The sequence below is a fragment of the Thamnophis sirtalis genome, unplaced genomic scaffold (genome assembly GCF_051295495.1).
Source record: "Thamnophis sirtalis isolate CommonGarterSnake01/CBP01778 unplaced genomic scaffold, rThaSir2_p1.2 scaffold_1, whole genome shotgun sequence".
NCBI lineage: Eukaryota > Metazoa > Chordata > Lepidosauria > Squamata > Natricidae > Thamnophis > Thamnophis sirtalis.
Genome location: NW_028261381.1, coordinates 150793414 through 150812741, shown reverse-complemented (window position 1 = coordinate 150812741; position 19328 = coordinate 150793414). Strand labels below are relative to the sequence as shown.

General features: G+C 40.7%; 1 protein-coding gene across 4 annotated transcripts in view; it reads right to left on the bottom strand.

Annotated features, from left to right (window-relative positions):
• The window catches only part of RTN1 (reticulon 1), a 114129-nt gene that overhangs the window by 17533 nt on the left and 77268 nt on the right, over nucleotides 1-19328 (bottom strand). The window contains exon 1 of one of the 4 annotated variants that reach the window (XM_087727696.1): nucleotides 2101-2424. The exons of 2 other annotated variants lie outside the window; for them this stretch is intronic. In XM_087727696.1, the coding sequence (XP_087583822.1) occupies nucleotides 2101-2161 (61 nt within the window). In that variant the 5' untranslated portion in view covers nucleotides 2162-2424. Of the gene's footprint in view, nucleotides 1-2027; nucleotides 2425-19328 lie in introns of those variants that run through there. One more of the 4 variants, XM_087727703.1, reaches the window with a different exon arrangement.

The following is a 19328-nucleotide window of genomic DNA, read 5'->3' as shown; positions in this document are numbered from 1 at the left end:
AGTTTGGATGAAAATGTATCCTGAAATGTTGGTTTTCCTTCATGTGTTTGTCTTTTGTTATATTCTTTGCTCCATCCATTTGTCTAAGCATCTCTCTAGACACAATTCCAATTTCTCTTAATCCTGTATTTTAATCTATTATTGTATGAGATTTTCCACCAATATTTTATATTTATATTTTAAAAGACTGAAAAAATGTCTATACGATAAATCTAAACAAATATAGATTTTTTGTTCACTCTGAGTTTTAAAACATTCTGCTTTGTCAAATTTAGTATTTATCACTAGGGATGTTAGGAAATTATAGCTCTATTTGAAAACCCAAACAGCTGTTTTTGTTACATTTGTTTGTTTGGTATTAAAAGTTTATTCCAACTTCATCAATTTCAGTCAGAGAATAGTCTGTAGCAATCCAGTCTATTTTGAGCAGTATTAGCTATTGCAAATAAATGGCTTATACTCACAATAGCAAATTGCGCAAAATCTGATTTAAAAGATCTAGCACTACATAAATTCCTGTAGAAACTCAACAGGGGTTACTTCTGAATAGATAAACATAGTATTATACTATACGTCAAGGTTACTGTAATTCAACAGTTTATTTAATAACTATGTGCTTCCCTATGGGCAGTCTAAGGAAAACGTTAGTGAAGAGTATCTTATATGTAAAGGGAAAGTATCTGTATGTAACATCACGTGCATTCATATTTTTTCAAATATACCCCCATATTATAAAAACAAATATTAAATATACATTCCTTTATAAACAGATGGCATTAATATATATTCAGTAATGAAGCATTTTCTGGGCATGCTTTTGTTGGCTTGAGACACGTTTGTTAATAAATGTACTTTTTAAAAACCATAGGTGCAACATCCAAACTGAATTCTTTATATATCTATACTAAGAACAACCCAATTTAACCATACATTGGAGAATAATAGTCTAGTCAATAATGTGATATGTTTCCCCTGATATCTCTGCAGTTGTGACATTTTAGTCAATATATACACAAAGGCCCTTATTTATCCCATGTAACACAAATATAAATTTTATTCTGGTAATAGGGAGGCATTACAAACAGTAGCTATTAGAACTATATGTTAAAATGACAAGGAGGGCCTTTCCAAATAATACAATGTCATAAAATAAAGTAAGATCTAAAAACATTAGCAGACTGCATATAGGATTACTGAGAAGATCACACAGCATTTATTTTTCTATTACCAAAACAAAGGGAGGTTGTTGGTAGCAATGAAGTCTGCATAAAAATGGCTGAAAAGCTGTATTAGGCAAAAAGAAGGTAGCCAGCCACACCCAATGCGAAGTGTTCAAAATAAAATCTTGTATGACAAAAAGGGAAAGATATTATTGTTTGCTTCTGGTTTTTCATCCTGTAAATTATCACAATATATTTTGATATGTTGTCCTCCCCCCCCCCTCGCATCTACAATAGCCTAAATGACTGGCAATATTGAAGGCAAAAGTACAGAATAAAAAAAGAAGGTAAGACAGCTAGATCTTTGAGCTTCAGCATCAAGTGGAGTTCTCACACTGTTACAATGGTCTTTGGAGAACGACAAGCAGGGATTTCAGAATGGGTGTGTCTCACTGCCCCCCAACGCAACACACAGAAGCTCACTCCAAAACTACAGTACAAGTGACACCAGAAACAAAACCCCAACCTCCATGGCTGCCTCCCAGCCACTCAGATGGGTGATCCCCTAAATTGCCGATGGGGGTACTTAAGAGATCAGCAATAGGCTGGCTGGCTGACTCAGAGATAGAAGCGATGTAGCAGCGTTTGTAAAAAAAAAGAAAAGATGTATGGGAGAAAGAAAGCAAAAGGATGCAAAGAACATTATTGGGTTGAGTTTTCTCCCCCCCCACACCCTTTTTTTTTTTGCTTTAAATGGGTAAGAAAAACAGCCTGAATAAAAATGTGCAGAAAAGGAACAGACTCCAGAAATGTTATAAAAATGATGATGATGATGATGATGATGATGATGATGATACCAAAACTAACCCTTCTGAGGTGTTTCTGCCATCCCCTTTGCAAATATTTCTATGCATGCAGAATTAGAGCAGAAAAAAACTACCCTGGCCTCTCCAGTTGCTCCAGAGACAATCCATCTTCGTAGAATCAGCGCTGGCTTGCATCTTGCAAGCGGAAAAGAAAGAACGGCCGGCTCTGTGTCTTCTGCTTGGGCACTGTCCTTTTCCCCCACTTCACTCCAGCATTCCAAAACATAGAAAGGGTGACTGACCGGGTCTCTCAAGCTGCTGCTTTTCACCCCCTTATACTGGCTATGGAGAGATGCTGTTAAGCAGAGCAGGCGAGGGTGGGGGAGGGCATATTGTAAGCGCTGCGGTCTCCACTGCAGCAAATCAGCAAAAGGATGCTGCGATTGCTCTGGGGACCCGTCTCTTTTGTCAAAAAAAAAGGGGGGGGAGAGATGCAGCAGCTGCTTTGCAAACCAATAACCACAACAACATCAACAATAACAATAATAATTACGGTGCTGATTGAAGTTTGTTCAGCTGTCGTAAGATCGAACTAATGCAGACAGTAGAAGAACAAAAAACAAACAGGGTGTGGAATGAGGGGAGGGTAAGCAGGGAGAAGTGCAGTGGGGAGATGGGTGTGGCTTCCTCCGTGTTTATTCAACAGGGACTGTTTTTCTCCCAGATATTTTTTGATAAATTTAGGAGAGAGTTGCGTTAATCAAGGGTTACAACCAAATCAGGGTTTGGGAAGCCCCTTTTCTGACCAACATTTTTTTATCAAGGCATGAAATTGTTTGTTTTTGTTAATTGGTTAGCTGGAAAAGATGCGATTCTATCAGACTCTTTTTTTGGTGGGGGGGAGAGATACATTTTTAAAGACGGAGTGTTTCTGCGGTATTTGTCAAGGCTGCCGATTCCACTATTGCTCTCCTGCTTATCTGTCTCTGCTTTTCCTTTCTATCATATTTGCAGCATACAAGACTGAATGGCAGAGTAGCAAATACAGAGCAAATTCAACATCAGATCTAATCAACATCAGAGCAAATTCAACATCATACTAATCAGTGTGACTTTGTTTTTATCATTAAATTATACACCTGTTGCCATTTCCTCTTCTTTCAGCATAATCCATGAAAATAGGTAAAACCAGCACACCAAAGATACTGACATCATGCAACATATTTTCACCTTACCACTTTACCATTTCTTAAGTCAATAAAGCAAGAGTGTATCTGATCTAGATTCTTAAAGTACCATCAAAACACATCATATCTAGGATTCACTACTTGGTTTGGAGCTAAAATGGTCAATTGTCCATCATTAAAAATGGGACCAAATATGACAACTTTACCTCTGCTTATTTGTGAGCATAACAGAAATTAGTCTGGCTTGCTTAAAATACCAAGAATTATGTATCAATGCAAATCTAAACCTCTTCACCACAACTTAAATTTAAAACCATAGTAACAAAGCACCTATACCTGATAGTTCCAGCATACAATCATACTTTTAGTATTAATTGGCTTGCACTGTGTAAGTACATCTAATGAGCCACTCCTAACTTAATTAGCCAAGCTTAGGTTGACATATGAACATGGGGCTCTGAATTTGACCCTCCCAGAAGTAGTCATTAAAAGCCAAAAATAAATCATAATTTTTGTACTCCCATTTCTTCCTGGAAGAAAAAGCCAGGGTCTACAACTGTAGCCCACTAAGCATAACTGGCCAAGCCATGACCAGCTTATTATTTGTACCCACTTGTGAGAACATGTAATATTAAGTAATTTTTTGTTTAATACGAGTACAATTAAAGGCTGTTGAATAAGTGACATGTAGGCTTTCTCGATGCTTTTCTGCATTGCCCCTTTAAGAAACTTGACTTTTGTGCTTAAACCATCTGGAAATGAAATCAGCTTAAGAAATCCCTTTTGGGATTTCTGTCTCTTCCTCTGCTTTAGACATTGTGATAATCTGATGTTTGTGTGGCACAGGTTTCCGGAGGGCCTTGTTGATGGATTATCTACATTCTTACCTCCCCCAGTCCAATCAGTCAATCAATCAATCAATCAATCAATCAATCAATCACAGTTTTGTAATTTTCCCAGTCATTTAGGTAAAATTCTTGTCAGTTGTACATGATTTTAGAACAAAAAAGAAATGGCATGGTTTCACTGGGCTTTTATTTTTACAGTCGTTTTTTACTCTTCTACTGCTAAACTTGCAAACCAAATGATTATGGAAGATAGCGACCAACAACCAGACAGGAGGATGTGTCCTGCCATAATGCAGGGTAGTCGGTTGGAGCATAGGCCTTAGTCAATAGTGAAAAGAACCACAACAAACAAACTGGATAGCACTACTTGAGTTGGCACAAGTCAGAAAATACTAGTATGGATGTGTGGCTCAACAAAAATGGGTGTAGGTTGCTTCCTATTGGGCTGAGGGTAGGATTCAATCAATCCTAGAAACAGGTTCAAAGCTGGATATTGCAGTGAAACAATTTAATATAGTGTTTCTCTACTTCAGCAAATTAAAGATGTGTGGACATGGACTCCCAAAATCCCCTAGCCAGCTTTTGTGTCTTACCACAATGCATCTCAAACTTGGTATGGCTGGTTGGGGAATTCTGGGAGTTCAAGTCATAGAAGTTGCTGAGATTAAAAAAAAACATTGCAAATTACATAGTTCCAATGTTCCAAGGCTTGTGTGAGTTGAGGCATCCTTCAAATAACCAGTCCTGGATATCTTTAAAGAATATTTTTGTTGTAGACTTCCCTTTTCTGCTAGAGACTGTATTCTCCTCCTTCCAGTTTGTAATACTAAAACATACTAACAAGCCTTCCTAGCAGAGCTATCTTATTTCTGGAGTTGCCTTACAACAAAGGCTGTCTGTCCAAACCTTACAAATATTTCTTTTGCAGGAGCTTTTTGTGTCTCTACCACAGTGCTTCTCAAACTTGGCATGGCTGGATAGGAAATTCTGGGAGTTGAAGTCCCTACATCTTAAAATTGCCAAGTTTGAGAAACATTGCTCTATCATGATTGGATTGAGATTTCTGCTCTGTCTTTATTGCTATTCTGCTTTTGAATGCTTTCCATCCTTAACTTATGGGGAGGGCATTAATTCAGGGGTGGGTTCCAGCAGGCACTACTTCCGATTCTCTCATGTGCACTTCACTCATGTGCACTTTGCGCACAGTGCGCACATGCGCAGTGCAATCAAAATTGTTTTGCACATGCACAGAACCGAAAAACAAGATGGTGGTGCCTACACCGCCACCTGGAAAACTGGTTTAGGGGCATAGCAGGCCTGGATTGCTTCCGGTTCCAGCAACCCAGGCCACCAAATCACTACCGGTTTGGCCGAACCAGTCTGAACAAGTAGGAACTCACCACTGCCTTAATTTTACTATCAAATATGCATTTTAAAAAAAATCTGAGCTACTTCTCATTTATTTTCAGGATATGGGGAAGGGGGGGAAAGGAACTGAGTGAATGTAGCTATGATGAATGGTAGCACAAAGTACTTCCCACAAGGCATGCATATCTTCCAGGTTAGCATAATTTATTAGAAGGGCCATATTGAAATCTTTCACCTGAGCCAGAGAAAGGTTTTAAAAAACACAATTATGATTACCACAATATGTATCTTTATACACTTTATATTTGAATGAGGGAAATATGAAAAACACACAAAAAGCCAGTGATACTTGATTAATATTAAATGAACGAATCTTGGGGACCACCAGGCTTTGAACAGCTTCATTTATAAACGCAAGACCAAAACAACAATTCCTATCAAATATTATTTTGGCACGGAAAAAAAATCTGGAAGATTAAGAAATTTCAAAATTTCATGCTGTAGTTGTGTCCTGTATAGTTTGAATCTATTTCTGGCCTGACATGTAAAGAAACATGGGGGGAAATGCATGTATGCATTATACATGCATCACATCAGTTTGGTTACTTCAGATACCATATTGACATATATTAAACCTATTTTATTTTGTAATGTTCATTGCCAAGGTATATACCTTAGTATTGTATACAACACACACCCCTATATATAAACACACTTTACAAACTCTCTATGTGAATGTATCTTCCCATAGTAATAAGTCTTAGGCTTACTGGCTCAATATCAGAATTCCTTTCAGATAGCCTGAAATTTATCTAATTCAGCTAGAATTAATAAATAAGATACTTCCCACAGTTATTTCATGGAATCTAGCACAGATGTGGGTTTCTACTGGTTTGCACCGGTTCAGGCGAACCAGTAGCGGTAATTTGGCCTGAGTCACAGAACCGGTACCCCAGTGTCTTCTGCCATTGTTGCAGTGGTGGGTTTCAAAAATTTTTAGAACCTCTTCTGTAGGTGTGGCCTGCTTTGTGGGAGTGTCTTGCCAGCCATGTGACCGGGTGGGAGTGGCTTGGCAGTGATGTGACTGGGTGGGCATGGCCATCTTGTAAAATGTAGTGAAACTCACTTAACAATGCTGTTGCTTAGCAACCAAAATGTTGGCTCAGAAACTCTGGCATTTGAACCACGCAAGTCTTAAAGGTGTCAAGTTATAAGACCCTTGCACCCCTAACCCTTTAGGGGAAAAAACCTCCAGGGGTGTTCAAACCTGACAGCTTTAAGACTTGTGGACTTCAACTCCCAGAATTCCTCCTCCAGTCATGTTGGCTCAGGAACTCTTGGCACTGAAGCACGCAAGTCTTAAAGCTGTCAAGTTACAAGACCCTTGCACCCCTACCCCTTAAGAAAAAAACCTAGGGGTGTTCAAACTTGACAGCTTTAAGACTTGTGGACTTCAGCTCCCAGAATTCCTCCTCTTGCTCTTCATCTTGATGATGTGCAGACAGGCGGGGGATGGAGCTGGAACTGGTTCTAAACGGCACTGTAAATTTGTAGAACCTCTTCTATAGAAGAGGTTAGAACTGGCAGGAACCCACCCCTGCATTGTTGGCATGTTTCTGCGCATGCACAGAACAAGTTACAGTCAACTGCACATGCACAACAACACGCATAAAGCGAACCAGTACTAACTGGTACAGGAACCCACCCCTGATTTAGCAGTATTGTAACTCTAGGCAGCCACTTTTAAGATAACAAAGAAACAAACTTGCCCATACAAAGAATTGATTCATATATGCACGAGATCCTAACGTCACATAGATTTTGTACTTATGCAATTAATTCAAAAGTTGGGAATGTGCATTGCTGGAGTATCATTTCTGTATTCCTGCCTACTAGCCATCCTGACTGAGACTGGCTGAGAAGTAATCCATTGATCTCTGAATACCACCTTCTCCTCTTTCAAGCATACTGTAAAACTGACAAACATTATAGAATACTATATGACACTCTTGATCTGGGCCTGTTCTCTCCCCCTCTCCCTACTCTCTTCTGTGACTCAGTAGATGGGAAGGGAGGTTAGATAGATGAAGGATTGAGAAAGGAAAGGGGAAGAAGACTGTAATGACCACTTCTTAGATGTGGAAATGGAGCATCACTATGCACCTCAGAATTGGCTCATTATTTGTCTTGTCCTAAAGGGGGCTACTAACCGGTGAAAATTTACATATTGTTTCTATGAAAAGGGAGGGGGCAATTTAATAACTGTTCTTAGAGCAAATTGGGGTTGACTGCTGAATTCCCAGATTCTTTTGTCCATCATTATCAACATCAACATCCCTTGCCTGTAATAGTTGAAAATGAATTTTGCCACGGTAAGAAGAGAAGGGTGGATAAAGCAACTGGTGGGAGTTAGACAGCTGGCAAGGTTTTTTTTTTTTTTAGTGTTGCAATTATTCTAGAGATAGCAGTGGAGATTTAAATGGTGTCCTGGGAAACCAGATGGGCTGGATCTGAAAGTTGTTAGTGTGGGATGCAGTGAGATCAGAGAGATTTATGTCTTGATATAGCAGGGCTTGCTTATTTACTTACCTCTGGTTTGCTGAACAGATCTCTCTAGCTAGCACAACAGATTTTGACATACAGTACTACTGTATATATGCAATTAGAAGTATTATTTTAGCATAACCTACTAAGAATTTTCCCAATGTTGTAAGACCAGAATGCTAAAATTCCTTATATTCAGTTGACCTGGTTATCTTGTTCTTGCTTACTTCTTATTCGGTTTTGGGTGGTGGGTTTTTTTTTTGGAGGTGTCATACATTGTATTGTGAACTACACAGAATCATTTGCAGCATCAAAAAATCAAATTCATTAAATTTACATTTCTACAGTGTGTTTATACAATTGGTCTAAGATTGTGGTCGTTAACAAATCATAATAATTTAATACATGTAATATGTTAAGCCAAACAGGTCACATTATAGTTTGCAGGGCTATTTTACACAAACTGCTAAGACATAATTTGGCTGCTAGGGTTGGCTTTAAAATTATCATTTGTTAATGGTGTTTTAGCATATTCTGGGAAGAATTCTGATGATTCTATGGCTTGTTATTTAACACCCACATTCAAAAAGTGAGAATACAAAAGAACCACCCTGGTAAGTCCCATTGGTTTTTCATGCATAGTATTCCACTACTCAACTATACCTGGGGAACAAGTTGTCTCAGCTTTTCTTTGGTTATTTTAGTGGACATTATTTAGCTTGCATCTAATTCATAGGGACAAACTCAATTTTTTAGGATTTAGGATTTTATTGGGGATTTATATGCCGCCCTTTTCCCTGAGGGGACTCAGGGCGGCTTACAACAATGAAGGGAAGGGAGTGCAAGACAAGACTTAAAAAGAAAAGAATCGTGATTAAAAGAAAATTAACCATAAAAACACAACATTCACTCAACATTCGGGCGGGGTGAGAGTAATCCTATCCCCAGGCCTGACGGGATAGCCAGATCTTAAGGGCTGTGCGGAAGGCCTGGACTGTGGTGAGGGTACGGATCTCCACGGGGAGGTTGTTCCATAATGTCGGAGCTGCAACTGAGAAGGCTCTCCTCCGCGTAGTCGCCAGTCGGCACTGACTGGCGGATGGAATTCGGAGGAGGCCTACTCTGTGCGATCTGATGGGACGCAGGGAGGTAATTGGCAGGAGGCGGTCTCTCAAATAGTCAGATCCACTACCATGGAGCGCTTTATAGGTGGTAAGTAAGACCTTGAAGTGCACCCGACGATCAACAGGTAGCCAGCGCAGCTCACGGAGGATTGGTGTTATATGGGCGAACCGTGGTGCGCCCATGATCACTCGCGCGGCCGCGTTCTGGACTAGCTGAAGTCGCCGGATGCTCTTCAAGGGCAGCCCCATGTAGAGCACATTGCAGTATTCCAGCCTAGAGATCACAAGGGCTCGAGTGACTGTTGTGAGAGCCTCCCGGTTCAGGTAGGGCCGCAACTGGCGCACCAGGCGAACCTGGGCAAATGCCCCCCTGGTCACAGCCGACAAGTGGTGGTCAAAACTCAGCTGTGGATCCAGGAGGACTCCCAAGTTGCGGACCCTATCTGAGGGGAATAAATTTTGCCCCCCCAGCCTGATTGATGGAACGTTAGCCAAATTTTTGGGAGGAAAACACAACAGCCATTCGGTCTTTTCCGGGTTGAGTACCAGTTTGTTAGCTCTCATCGATCACGTCACGTGATGTATTGTGATGTATCGTGACAGTTTTTACCTTTGCGGAGCCGGGGTGGATGTGGCCTGCATGCGATGGTATAGCAGTAGACTTATATACCGCTTCATAGGCCTTTCAGGCCTCTCTAAGCGGTTTACAGAGAGTCAGCATATTGCCCCCAACAATCTGGGTCCTCATTTTACCCACCTCGGAAGGATGGAAGGATGGAAGGCTGAGTCAACCCTGAGCCGGTGAGATTTGAACCGCTGACCTGCTGATCTAGCAGTAGCCTGCAGTGCTGCATTTAACCACTGCGCCACCTTGGCTCTATGCAGATCACCAGTTTGACAGGCCTGATTCTAATTCCTCAGAAGGAAATGTCTTTGGTGCTGACTAAGGGAGAGATACTGGACATTCAAATCCATGCTGGGTAGGATAGACAAAGCATCTTTGTGCTGGACTGAGCACCTAGTCTTCCAATCTTCCAATTTGTCAATATAAGTGTATACTGGCAAACACATGATACAGGTAACTTTAACTCTTGTAATTTCTGAGACATAAATCTAAGCCGCAATGAATAACTGAAATGAGTGAAGTGCTTTTCAAAACTTGTCCTCCTCCCACCTCACACAATTTGTCACATGGAACCACCTCATTAAGAGAAAACAAAGGTTTAAGCAGCTGCAATAGGCCCAGGAAGGGCACATAATAAGTGCAATGCTAAGTAATGACTTGGACTAGGGCTGTCTCATATTCCATTTGCTAGTTTATATTGTATTAAGCCAGAAGGGCATGGAGGGATCTCAGCCACTGAATCACCATCTCAGTAAGAGATGTTGACCATGACATTGTTAAAAATGCAGGCTCTGAAAGATCTAAACAATGAACTTATGACAATTTTGCTTACATGAATTTAATGATAAATTATCTAGAAGAGTAAAGGTACTTCAACACATAACATAAATACTTAATATTTTTATTTTATGCCCTACAAAGAGCCATGTGATCAGAAATTTTATATAAACTCATATAGTTCTGAAAAGCTGCTCTATTGGGAAAAGTAGCCCTAATGAATAAAAGAAGACAAGCATGACTCATTCAGAGATATTCAATATTCACATGATTTTTCTCTGATTACTGAGAGACAATAAACAAATTAGAAAAATTATCTTGGGATTAATGCAGTGACCATTTTGATATGTAGAACAATTAATTTTTTTTAAAAAATAGCATGGGCAATTGTATAGTTATTCTAATGTTCCACTGTTTGCTAATGAAATTTTAAAAAGCTGATTTTTTAAAAAAAATGTTGACTAAAGGAAACAAGGTGCATATTGAATTTATGATTATATTCAAAAATGATACGGGCTGGACTAAGGATTAATTTACCTATTCATTCTGTATGGTGCAGAAGTAAAAATGCTAGGTGGGGAAACATTGAAATATATATCTTTGCCAGCATAAAACTCATGACTCACATTATTATCTGCAGTGATACAGCAACAATGTCTATATTAGCCACCCAATGTGTAGATGAGAATGCTGCTTTCCAAGATCAAAGGAAATGCTAGAATAAGGTGGGTGTGTTCAGCAACTTAGAGAAGTTACTCTATCATCATGCAGTAGTCTTGGCTACTGATTGGATGCAGTGATTGCAATTGGCCATTTGGAATAAGATTATTCAAAATGTACCATGATTTGTTGTGCATGGAAAACAGTCATTGTAGACAATGACTCTTATGGACAGCTTGACTTTGCATTATCATGTTCTTATTGTGGAATTCCAAAAAGGTTGTAGCTTAATGTGACACTTTTAAAAAAAAATCATCACTGAGATATACAGGTTGTCTGGAATTCTTGTTTTATGAATATCTCCCTCTTTGTTTTACAAATAGCCCCTTCTTAGGATTTTGACAAGTTCTACTGCTGGTAATATAACAGATGCAATGATACAGAAAGCTCTTAGAATGTCTGAGACCCAGCATAGTTCTTGCTTTGCTAAGGAAATAATTATTCACTGTACTGTAGTAACATTCCCCAATTAGTGCATCTCCTCAAATTTTTAGGCATTGGTCATGCTCTCTGGGAATTGCAAGGCTGTACCATAGAAAAATTTCTGAAAATAATGAACCCATCAGTACAACTAGTAAGAGTTACATCAAAAGCCTTTCATTTACAAGTTATATGAAAACCAACCACGAGCTCAGAAGTGCTGCACACAAAATCAAGTCAAAAATATAATTTAAAACTTGTTAGGCCACCTAGAGCTGCTCATTGCACATTTCAATCATACAAATGGAAACTGAACAAGGAGATGTGATTACTGTATTGTGCCCATACTTCCAAAGTGATTTTAGAAAAGCTGGATAATTAATAAAGGCATCTTGTTAGCATGGACTCAAGTGGTGACATTCAAGTGATTTCAGTTCAGGCAATCAAAATTTTAGATTAGAGGTGGGCTTTCTTCTTTTCTTTTTGCAGTTAAGGGAGTCATTACTTCCCCATACAATTTTTTAAATAAATAAATAAAAGCTACAGAGCATATTAGAGAAGACCAGGGTGGAATTTTTGCCCACTGCCTTTTCTATTTCTTTCAGGGTTTAGGAAAATGTTTAAATGTAAAATAGAAGTTTTATTTCTGATTTCTTTTTTAAAATACAGGCAATGTACCATTGATTTTTAGCATTTTATCACTGAATTTTGGCATGATCTTATCTGACCTTGACAAATATAAATCATCGGGACAGATTACATCCCAGAAGTCTGAAGGAGCTGGCAGATGTTACCTCAGAACCATTGTACCATATCTTTCAAAAATCCCGGAGTACTGGGGAAGTACCTGAGGATTGGAAAAGGTCTGATGTAGATCCCATCTTTAAGAAAGGGGGGAAAAAACAGACCAGGAAATTACAGACCAATCAGTCTAACATCAATACTTTGGAAGAACTTGGAAAAGATAATAAAAAACAGACCTGCAAACATCTACCTGAACCGGGAGGCTCTCACAACAGTCACTCGTGCCCTTGTGACCTCTAGGCTGGAGTACTGCAATGTGCTCTACATGGGGCTGCCCTTGAAGAGTTTTCGGCGACTTCAGCTTGTCCAGAATGCGGCCGCGCGAGCGATTGTGGGTGCACCTCGTTTCACCCACATAACACCTATCCTCCGCAAGCTGCACTGGCTACCTGTCGATCTCCAGGTGCGCTTCAAGGTGCTACTTGTCACCTACAAAGCCCTTCATGGTAGTGGATCTGGGTACTTGAGAGACCGCCTACTGCCAATTACCTCCACTCGACCAATTAGATCCCATAGATTAGGCCTCCTCCGAGTTCCATCTGCCGGTCAATGTCGACTGGCAACCACGCGGAGGAGAGCCTTCTCTGTGGCAGCTCCGACCCTATGGAACGATCTCCCCGTGGAGATTCGTACCCTCACCACCCTCCAGACCTTCCGCACAGCCCTTAAAACCTGGCTATCCCGTCAGGCCTGGGGTTAAAGACCGTAACCCACCCGAATTGTATGAATGTTGTGCTTTTAATGATGTACTGTCTTATGTGTTAATCTGTTTGTTTTCCCCTCCTTTCGAATTGTAAGCCGCCCTGAGTCCCCCCAGGGAAAAGGGCGGCATATAAATAAACTGCTCTAAACTCTAAACTCTAAACTAAAAACAAATAAAGTTATAACTAGTAGCCAGCATGGGTTTGTTAAAAACAGATCATGCCAAACCAATGTTATTTCATACTTTGATAAAGTGACTAAATTAATAGACCAGCAAAGTGCTGTGAACATAGTATACTTAGATTTCAGTAAGGCATTTGACAAAGTAGACCACAACCTTCTTCTTGGTAAGCTAGAAAATAGACAACATCACCACCAGATGGATTTGCAGCTGGATGACAAACTGTACAAAATGAGTAATCCTTAATGGTGCTATATCCACATGGAGAGAAATAAGTAGTGGGGTACCAGAGGCTCTGTCTTAGGCCCAGTAGTATTCAATATCTTCATAAATGAATTAGATGATGGAATAGAAGGGGAACTCATCAAATTTGCAGATGACACTAAACTGACAGGAATAGCCAACACCCCAGAAGACAAGCTCATGATAGCAAGCAGAATCTTAAATAGGGCCCTCTGTTCACATCCAGTTTAGGACCTTTCAGTTCCAATTACCATCATTAGCTCAGGACTAGCTTTTATTTATTTTGAGGCCGAAATAAAATTCCACTTCACACATTTGCTATCCTATTTATAGCTGCAAACTATGCTAAGAGTATTTTGGGAGTGTTCTTTTTTAATTCTTTTGGCTTACCAATGGTTGCAGCAATTGCTCTCTCTGTCTCAACTTTATAATTTTGGCCCTCAATGACAATAAATTTTTCTCAAACTGTAATGCCTATAACGTGGGTATATATCATAGCATTCTTTCTGGCAATAAAATGGGGGGTTGTTTTCTTGGAATGAGAACAAATTGCCTCCACCACCATGACAAATGAGAACAGTTGGCAAGAACCTACCCACTGCAATGCAGTAGGGAGACAATAAGTAAAAAAGAAAAGAAAAGTGAAACCAATTCAACAGTCCTTGTATTTGTAGGGAAGAAAACTAATGAGAAAAGAAGACCTGTTGTTCTAATATCAAGAGACACATCTGTGCATCTTCTGCTATATAAGAATGACTTTGGGTCTTCCTCGACCTCTGAGTTAAAGTGTGGCTTACTATCCTTGAATTGGAGGGGGAAATGCTAATAAAAACTTGTTCCATTTTTCTTTAAAACAGTTATAACACACAGTATTAATTGACTCCAAAATTTGAATTCTGCTTAATTAATAAGATACGATATGTCTACCGAACTATAAGAAACGACTTAGTGTATTTCCCTTTAGAAGGATGGAAATATGTTCAAGATGCCTATTGTAACAAAAAACAGCTTAATAAAGCTCTGTATTAAGAAATTATCTCAAACGTCTTTAAATATTTTTGAGAACATGGAGATTTGCTAAAAGGCACAGGTTTTAAATGGTGAAGCCTGCTAGAGTTGTAGTTGATTCTTGCTGCTAACATGGCACATAGATGTGATATTTTGGATAAGGGTACATAGCTGATTTACCTCTCTCTTATTCTGGATGTCAGACCTGGAAGCCATCTTTTACCTTTTAGATTTCAGGCCTGCCACATTTTCTACTGTGGGAAAATGGGAGGGGGGATTATACAGAGTATGGGTCATATGCAGCCATAACAACATTCCTTCTCAGAAAGTCAAGGTCGCCTTGTCCCTGTACGTGGATGGATGTGGATCAGAGGAACCTTCCTTTGTGGCAATGATTGATTGGACCATGTGATAGACTTGTGGGTGTTGGGGCAGGGTCTTGAACTTTCAACTGTGTGGGAAAACCTGAAAGCTTTCAGATTCGGGTTTTCCCAGATGTGCCAATATGATATCTCTAATAAAATGGAACTTTGAGGAAACTCAAGCCTCAGAGTCTTCTTTTGTTAGGGGTGTTACTTGGAACCCTGATATTAACCCAAATCCCTTCTAAAGAACTCTACCAGCTCCTACGAACCTCAAGGTGCTGTCCAGGGTCCTGAGCCCCAGTGTCGACCCAAGCCCAGGCAACGCCAAGACTCAGGGAAGATGACACAGGATATATTACAATGTTCTAATAGCTCTGGATTTATTTTAAGCTCAACTTAATATATAATGAGAGGAACACAGTAGCTCAGTGAGTAAGTTGCTGAGCTTGTCAATCAGAAAGGTCAGCAGTTCGGAGGTTCGAATCCCTAGTGCCATATAATGGAGAGAGCTCCCATTACTTGTACCAGATAAGCATCACCCCCTAGAGTCGGGAACAACTAGCACATATGTGTGTGGGGAACTTTTACCTTTATATAATGAAATAGCTCCATATAATTTCATATAAATGAAATACTTACAAAATTAAATTTTGAGTACAGTAGTTTGCTTTTTATCTTTTCAGGCAATTTTTTATTTTCTAGTATTTCAAGTTGGCAGAATTTAAGATAAAGGATAGATCACTTTCAGATTTTGCTGAGAATTTGCAGAGTGAACAATAACAGCATGAAAAAGTCCTAATATATCTTTTCAGCATCAATATCAGAGAAATGATGCATTTTAAATGCTAGAAACTAGAATCAACCTGGGACTACCCAACAGAACTTCTGTTTCTTCAATTTTTTGAAATAAATTTGTAAACTTTTTATATATTCAGTAAATACATAGAGGGTTGGAATTTTGAAGATCCAGCACACTACTTCAATTTCTGATATATATATATACTGAGATTGAATTGACACATCACTCTAAACTATTATGAGGTTTGTTTGATTTGCCTTAATGTGCAATATGAAATCCATCACTATGAATTATCCTATCAATTATGATTGTATTAATCATTAATTAAATAAACATGATTAAATTATACAAACATTGGCAACTTGCACAAATTAAGATTCAACAAAAAATGAGTCTAAATACCATCAATACGCGGACGATACTCAATTGTATCTGTCCGCCCCGTGCCAACTCAGCGATGCAGTTGAAGTGATGTGCCAGTGCCTGGAGGCTGTCAGGGTCTGGATGGGAGCGAACAGGCTTGCACTCAATCCCGACAAGACCGAGTGGCTATTGATGCTCCCTCCCAAGGATGGTTCAGACATTCCAGCTCTTAGCCTGGGGGGTGAAATTATACACCCCTCAGAGAGGGTTCGCAATTTGGGTGTCCTCCTGGATCCACAGCTGACGTTAGAACATCATCTGTCTGCTGTGACCAGGGAGGCCTTTGCCCAGGTTCGCCTGGTGCACCAGTTGCGACCCTATCTGGACCGGGAGGCCCTTCGGATGGTCACTCACGCCCTCGTCACCTCAAGACTGGATTACTGTAATGTGCTCTACATGGGGCTGCCCTTGAATAAGGTGACCAGACGTCCCGATTCTCGCGGGACAAGCACGCTTTCGCACAATTTGTCCCTTGTCCCAGGGCGGACAATCTTAAAAAGACCCGATTTTTGTGACCGGACCCGGAAGTAAGCCTGCCCCGCCCCCAGCCCTGTATACCTGTCCCAGCCGGCCGGTATTTTGTCCCTTCTGTCTCCCCGTTGCTCAGAAAAGCAACTCTGGGAAGGTCCTTTGCTAGCAGGCAGGTTCTAGGGCACCTGCCGCCACCAAAGGACCTTCCCGGAGTTGCTTTTCTGAGCAACGGGGAGACAGAAAGGATGCAATCTCCTTTCATTCTCCCTCTGCCTCATTCACTCGTACGGGCAGCAGAGAACGAAAGAAAATTGCATAGCCGAGGACAAAGGAGCCTGCAGCCTCCTTCATTCAAACGTTCAGGCAGCGGGGATGGGGGGGTCTTTCTCGCACGTCTTCTTTCTCTGAAGCCACACCAGATTCAGCAAACCGGGCAGCGCGTGCCCTTGGGATTGTGCAACAGCCGAAGATTGCCTGGTTAAAAAGGAGGAAGAGGAGGCTCTGCTAGTCTGGAGCCCATCCACGGGGGCAGGGATACACACACACACACACACACACACACAGAGGGAGGGAGGAGAGACAGAGAGACAGAGAGAGACAGACACACATACAGAATGACAGAGAGAGAGACAGAGGGAGGGAGGGAGGAGTGTGTGAGGAGGGAGGATTTTCTAAACCCCATTCAATCCAGAGGAGGGAAGAGAGAGAGAGAGAGAAAGAGGGAGTGTGTGAGGAGGAGGTATTTTCTAAACCCCATTGAATCCAGAGGGGAGAGAGAGAGAGAGAAAGAGGGAGTGTGTACACAGGAGTGGGGATTTTCTAAAAGTCCCATTGAATCCAGAGGAGGGGAGAGAGAGAGGGAGAGAAAGAGAGAGTGTGTGCACAGGAGTAGGGATTTTCTAAAAGTCCCATTGAATCCAGAGGAGGGGAGAGAGAGAGGGAGAGAAAGAGAGAGTGTGTGCACAGGAGTAGGGATTTTCTAAAAGTCCCATTGAATCCAGAGGAGGAGTGTGTGTGTGTGTGTTTGTGTGTGTGTGTGTGTGTGTGTGTGTGTGAGAGAGAGAGAGAGAGAGAGAGAGAGAGAGAGACTATCACTAAGTGTTGTAGCTTATGATTCTTGATGAATGTATTCTATTTTATTTTTTTTATGTACACCAAAGACAAATTCCTTGTGTGTCCAATCACACTTGGCTAATAAACTATTCTACTCTACTCCACTCTACTCTACTCTACTCTATTCATTTCTATTTCAATTCTAATAAGGAGTTTAGTTTCTCTCTCTTGAAAATGTAAGCTAGCATAATGCAAGCTAGCTTTAGCTTTCAAACAGTTCATTTAGTGACCAAAGTTACAATGGCATTGAAAAAAATGACTGATGACCATTTTTCACACTTAGCAACCATTTTTCACACTTAGCGACCATTGAAGCATCCTCATGGTCACGTGATCAAAATTTTGATGTTTGGCAACAAATTCATATTTATGATGCTTTCAGTGTCCTGGGGTCATGTAATCGCCTTGTGTGACCTTTTGACAAAATATAAAATTTTTAATCAAGGCCCCCCCCCCGCCCCCGGTCAATGGTGTCCCTCTTTACCAATCTGAAAATCTGGTCACCTTACCCTTGAAGAGTGTTCGAGGACTGCAGTTGGTCCAGAATGCAGCCGCGCGAGCGATTGTGGGAGTGCCTAGGTACACCCACGTTACACCTATCCTCTGCGAGCTGCACTGGCTTCCCATTGGTCTCCGGACACCCTTCAAGGTGCTAGTCATTACTTTTAAAGCCCTACATGGTTTAGGACCTGGCTACCTGAGAGACCGCCTCCTGTCATTTACCTCCCAGAGACCAATAAGATCACACAGCTTAGGCCTCCTCCGGGTTCCATCTGCCGGTCAATGTCGATTGGTGACTCCCCGGGGGAGGGCCTTCTCTGTAGCTGCTCCGGCCCTATGGAACAATCTCCCTGTAGAGATCCGGACCCTTACTACTCTTCCGGCCTTCTGTAAAGCGACTAAGACCTGGCTGTTCCGGCAGGCCTGGGGCTGTTGATTTATGCAGCCCCACCCTAACTTGTATGCATGTTGTTTAATTTTAATGTTTGTCTCTTTTTAATTTTTATATATCCCCCCCCCCTTCCTATCTGTGAGCCGCCCAGAGTCTCTAGGGATTGGGCGGCATACAAATGCTAATAAACCTTGAAACCTTGGCCTACATACAGAGATTAGACATTCATGGGTGTATAGGCATAAATTCTGCCTGAATCAGAAAATGTATAAAAGAGCCTTTCAAATGACTTGAAATGAGTAAACATAAAATACAAAAGGGTTACAGTATTAAACCTATTCATCCAGACATCCTATTCATTATGAAAGTGGGTGACTGAGCTACTCTCACTTCATCTAAAATTATTGGCTACCAGAAGTACCGCATTAGTATTGATTATTTTACAAGCATACTGATGCTGTCTTTATGAATTATTTCTGGTCACTCCTAAAAACAATCCAATTAGGAGCAGTTGTTTGAAAGAATTTGAGAGTGAGGACTACAATAATGCATCTCCAGATTCCTGTGTTGCCTTTGGACTGACCTTACTGCCTTTAGCACCAAAATTGCTGCTTAAAGATAAAAACAATAGAGGCACAGCATCCAAATCATGTCCAGAATTCTAGATTCTTCATTGGTCGGGCTGCAACTGGAGTATAGGTCCTATATTTTCAAGATGCTGTCAACCCAGAAGCCATTTTGGACCGTC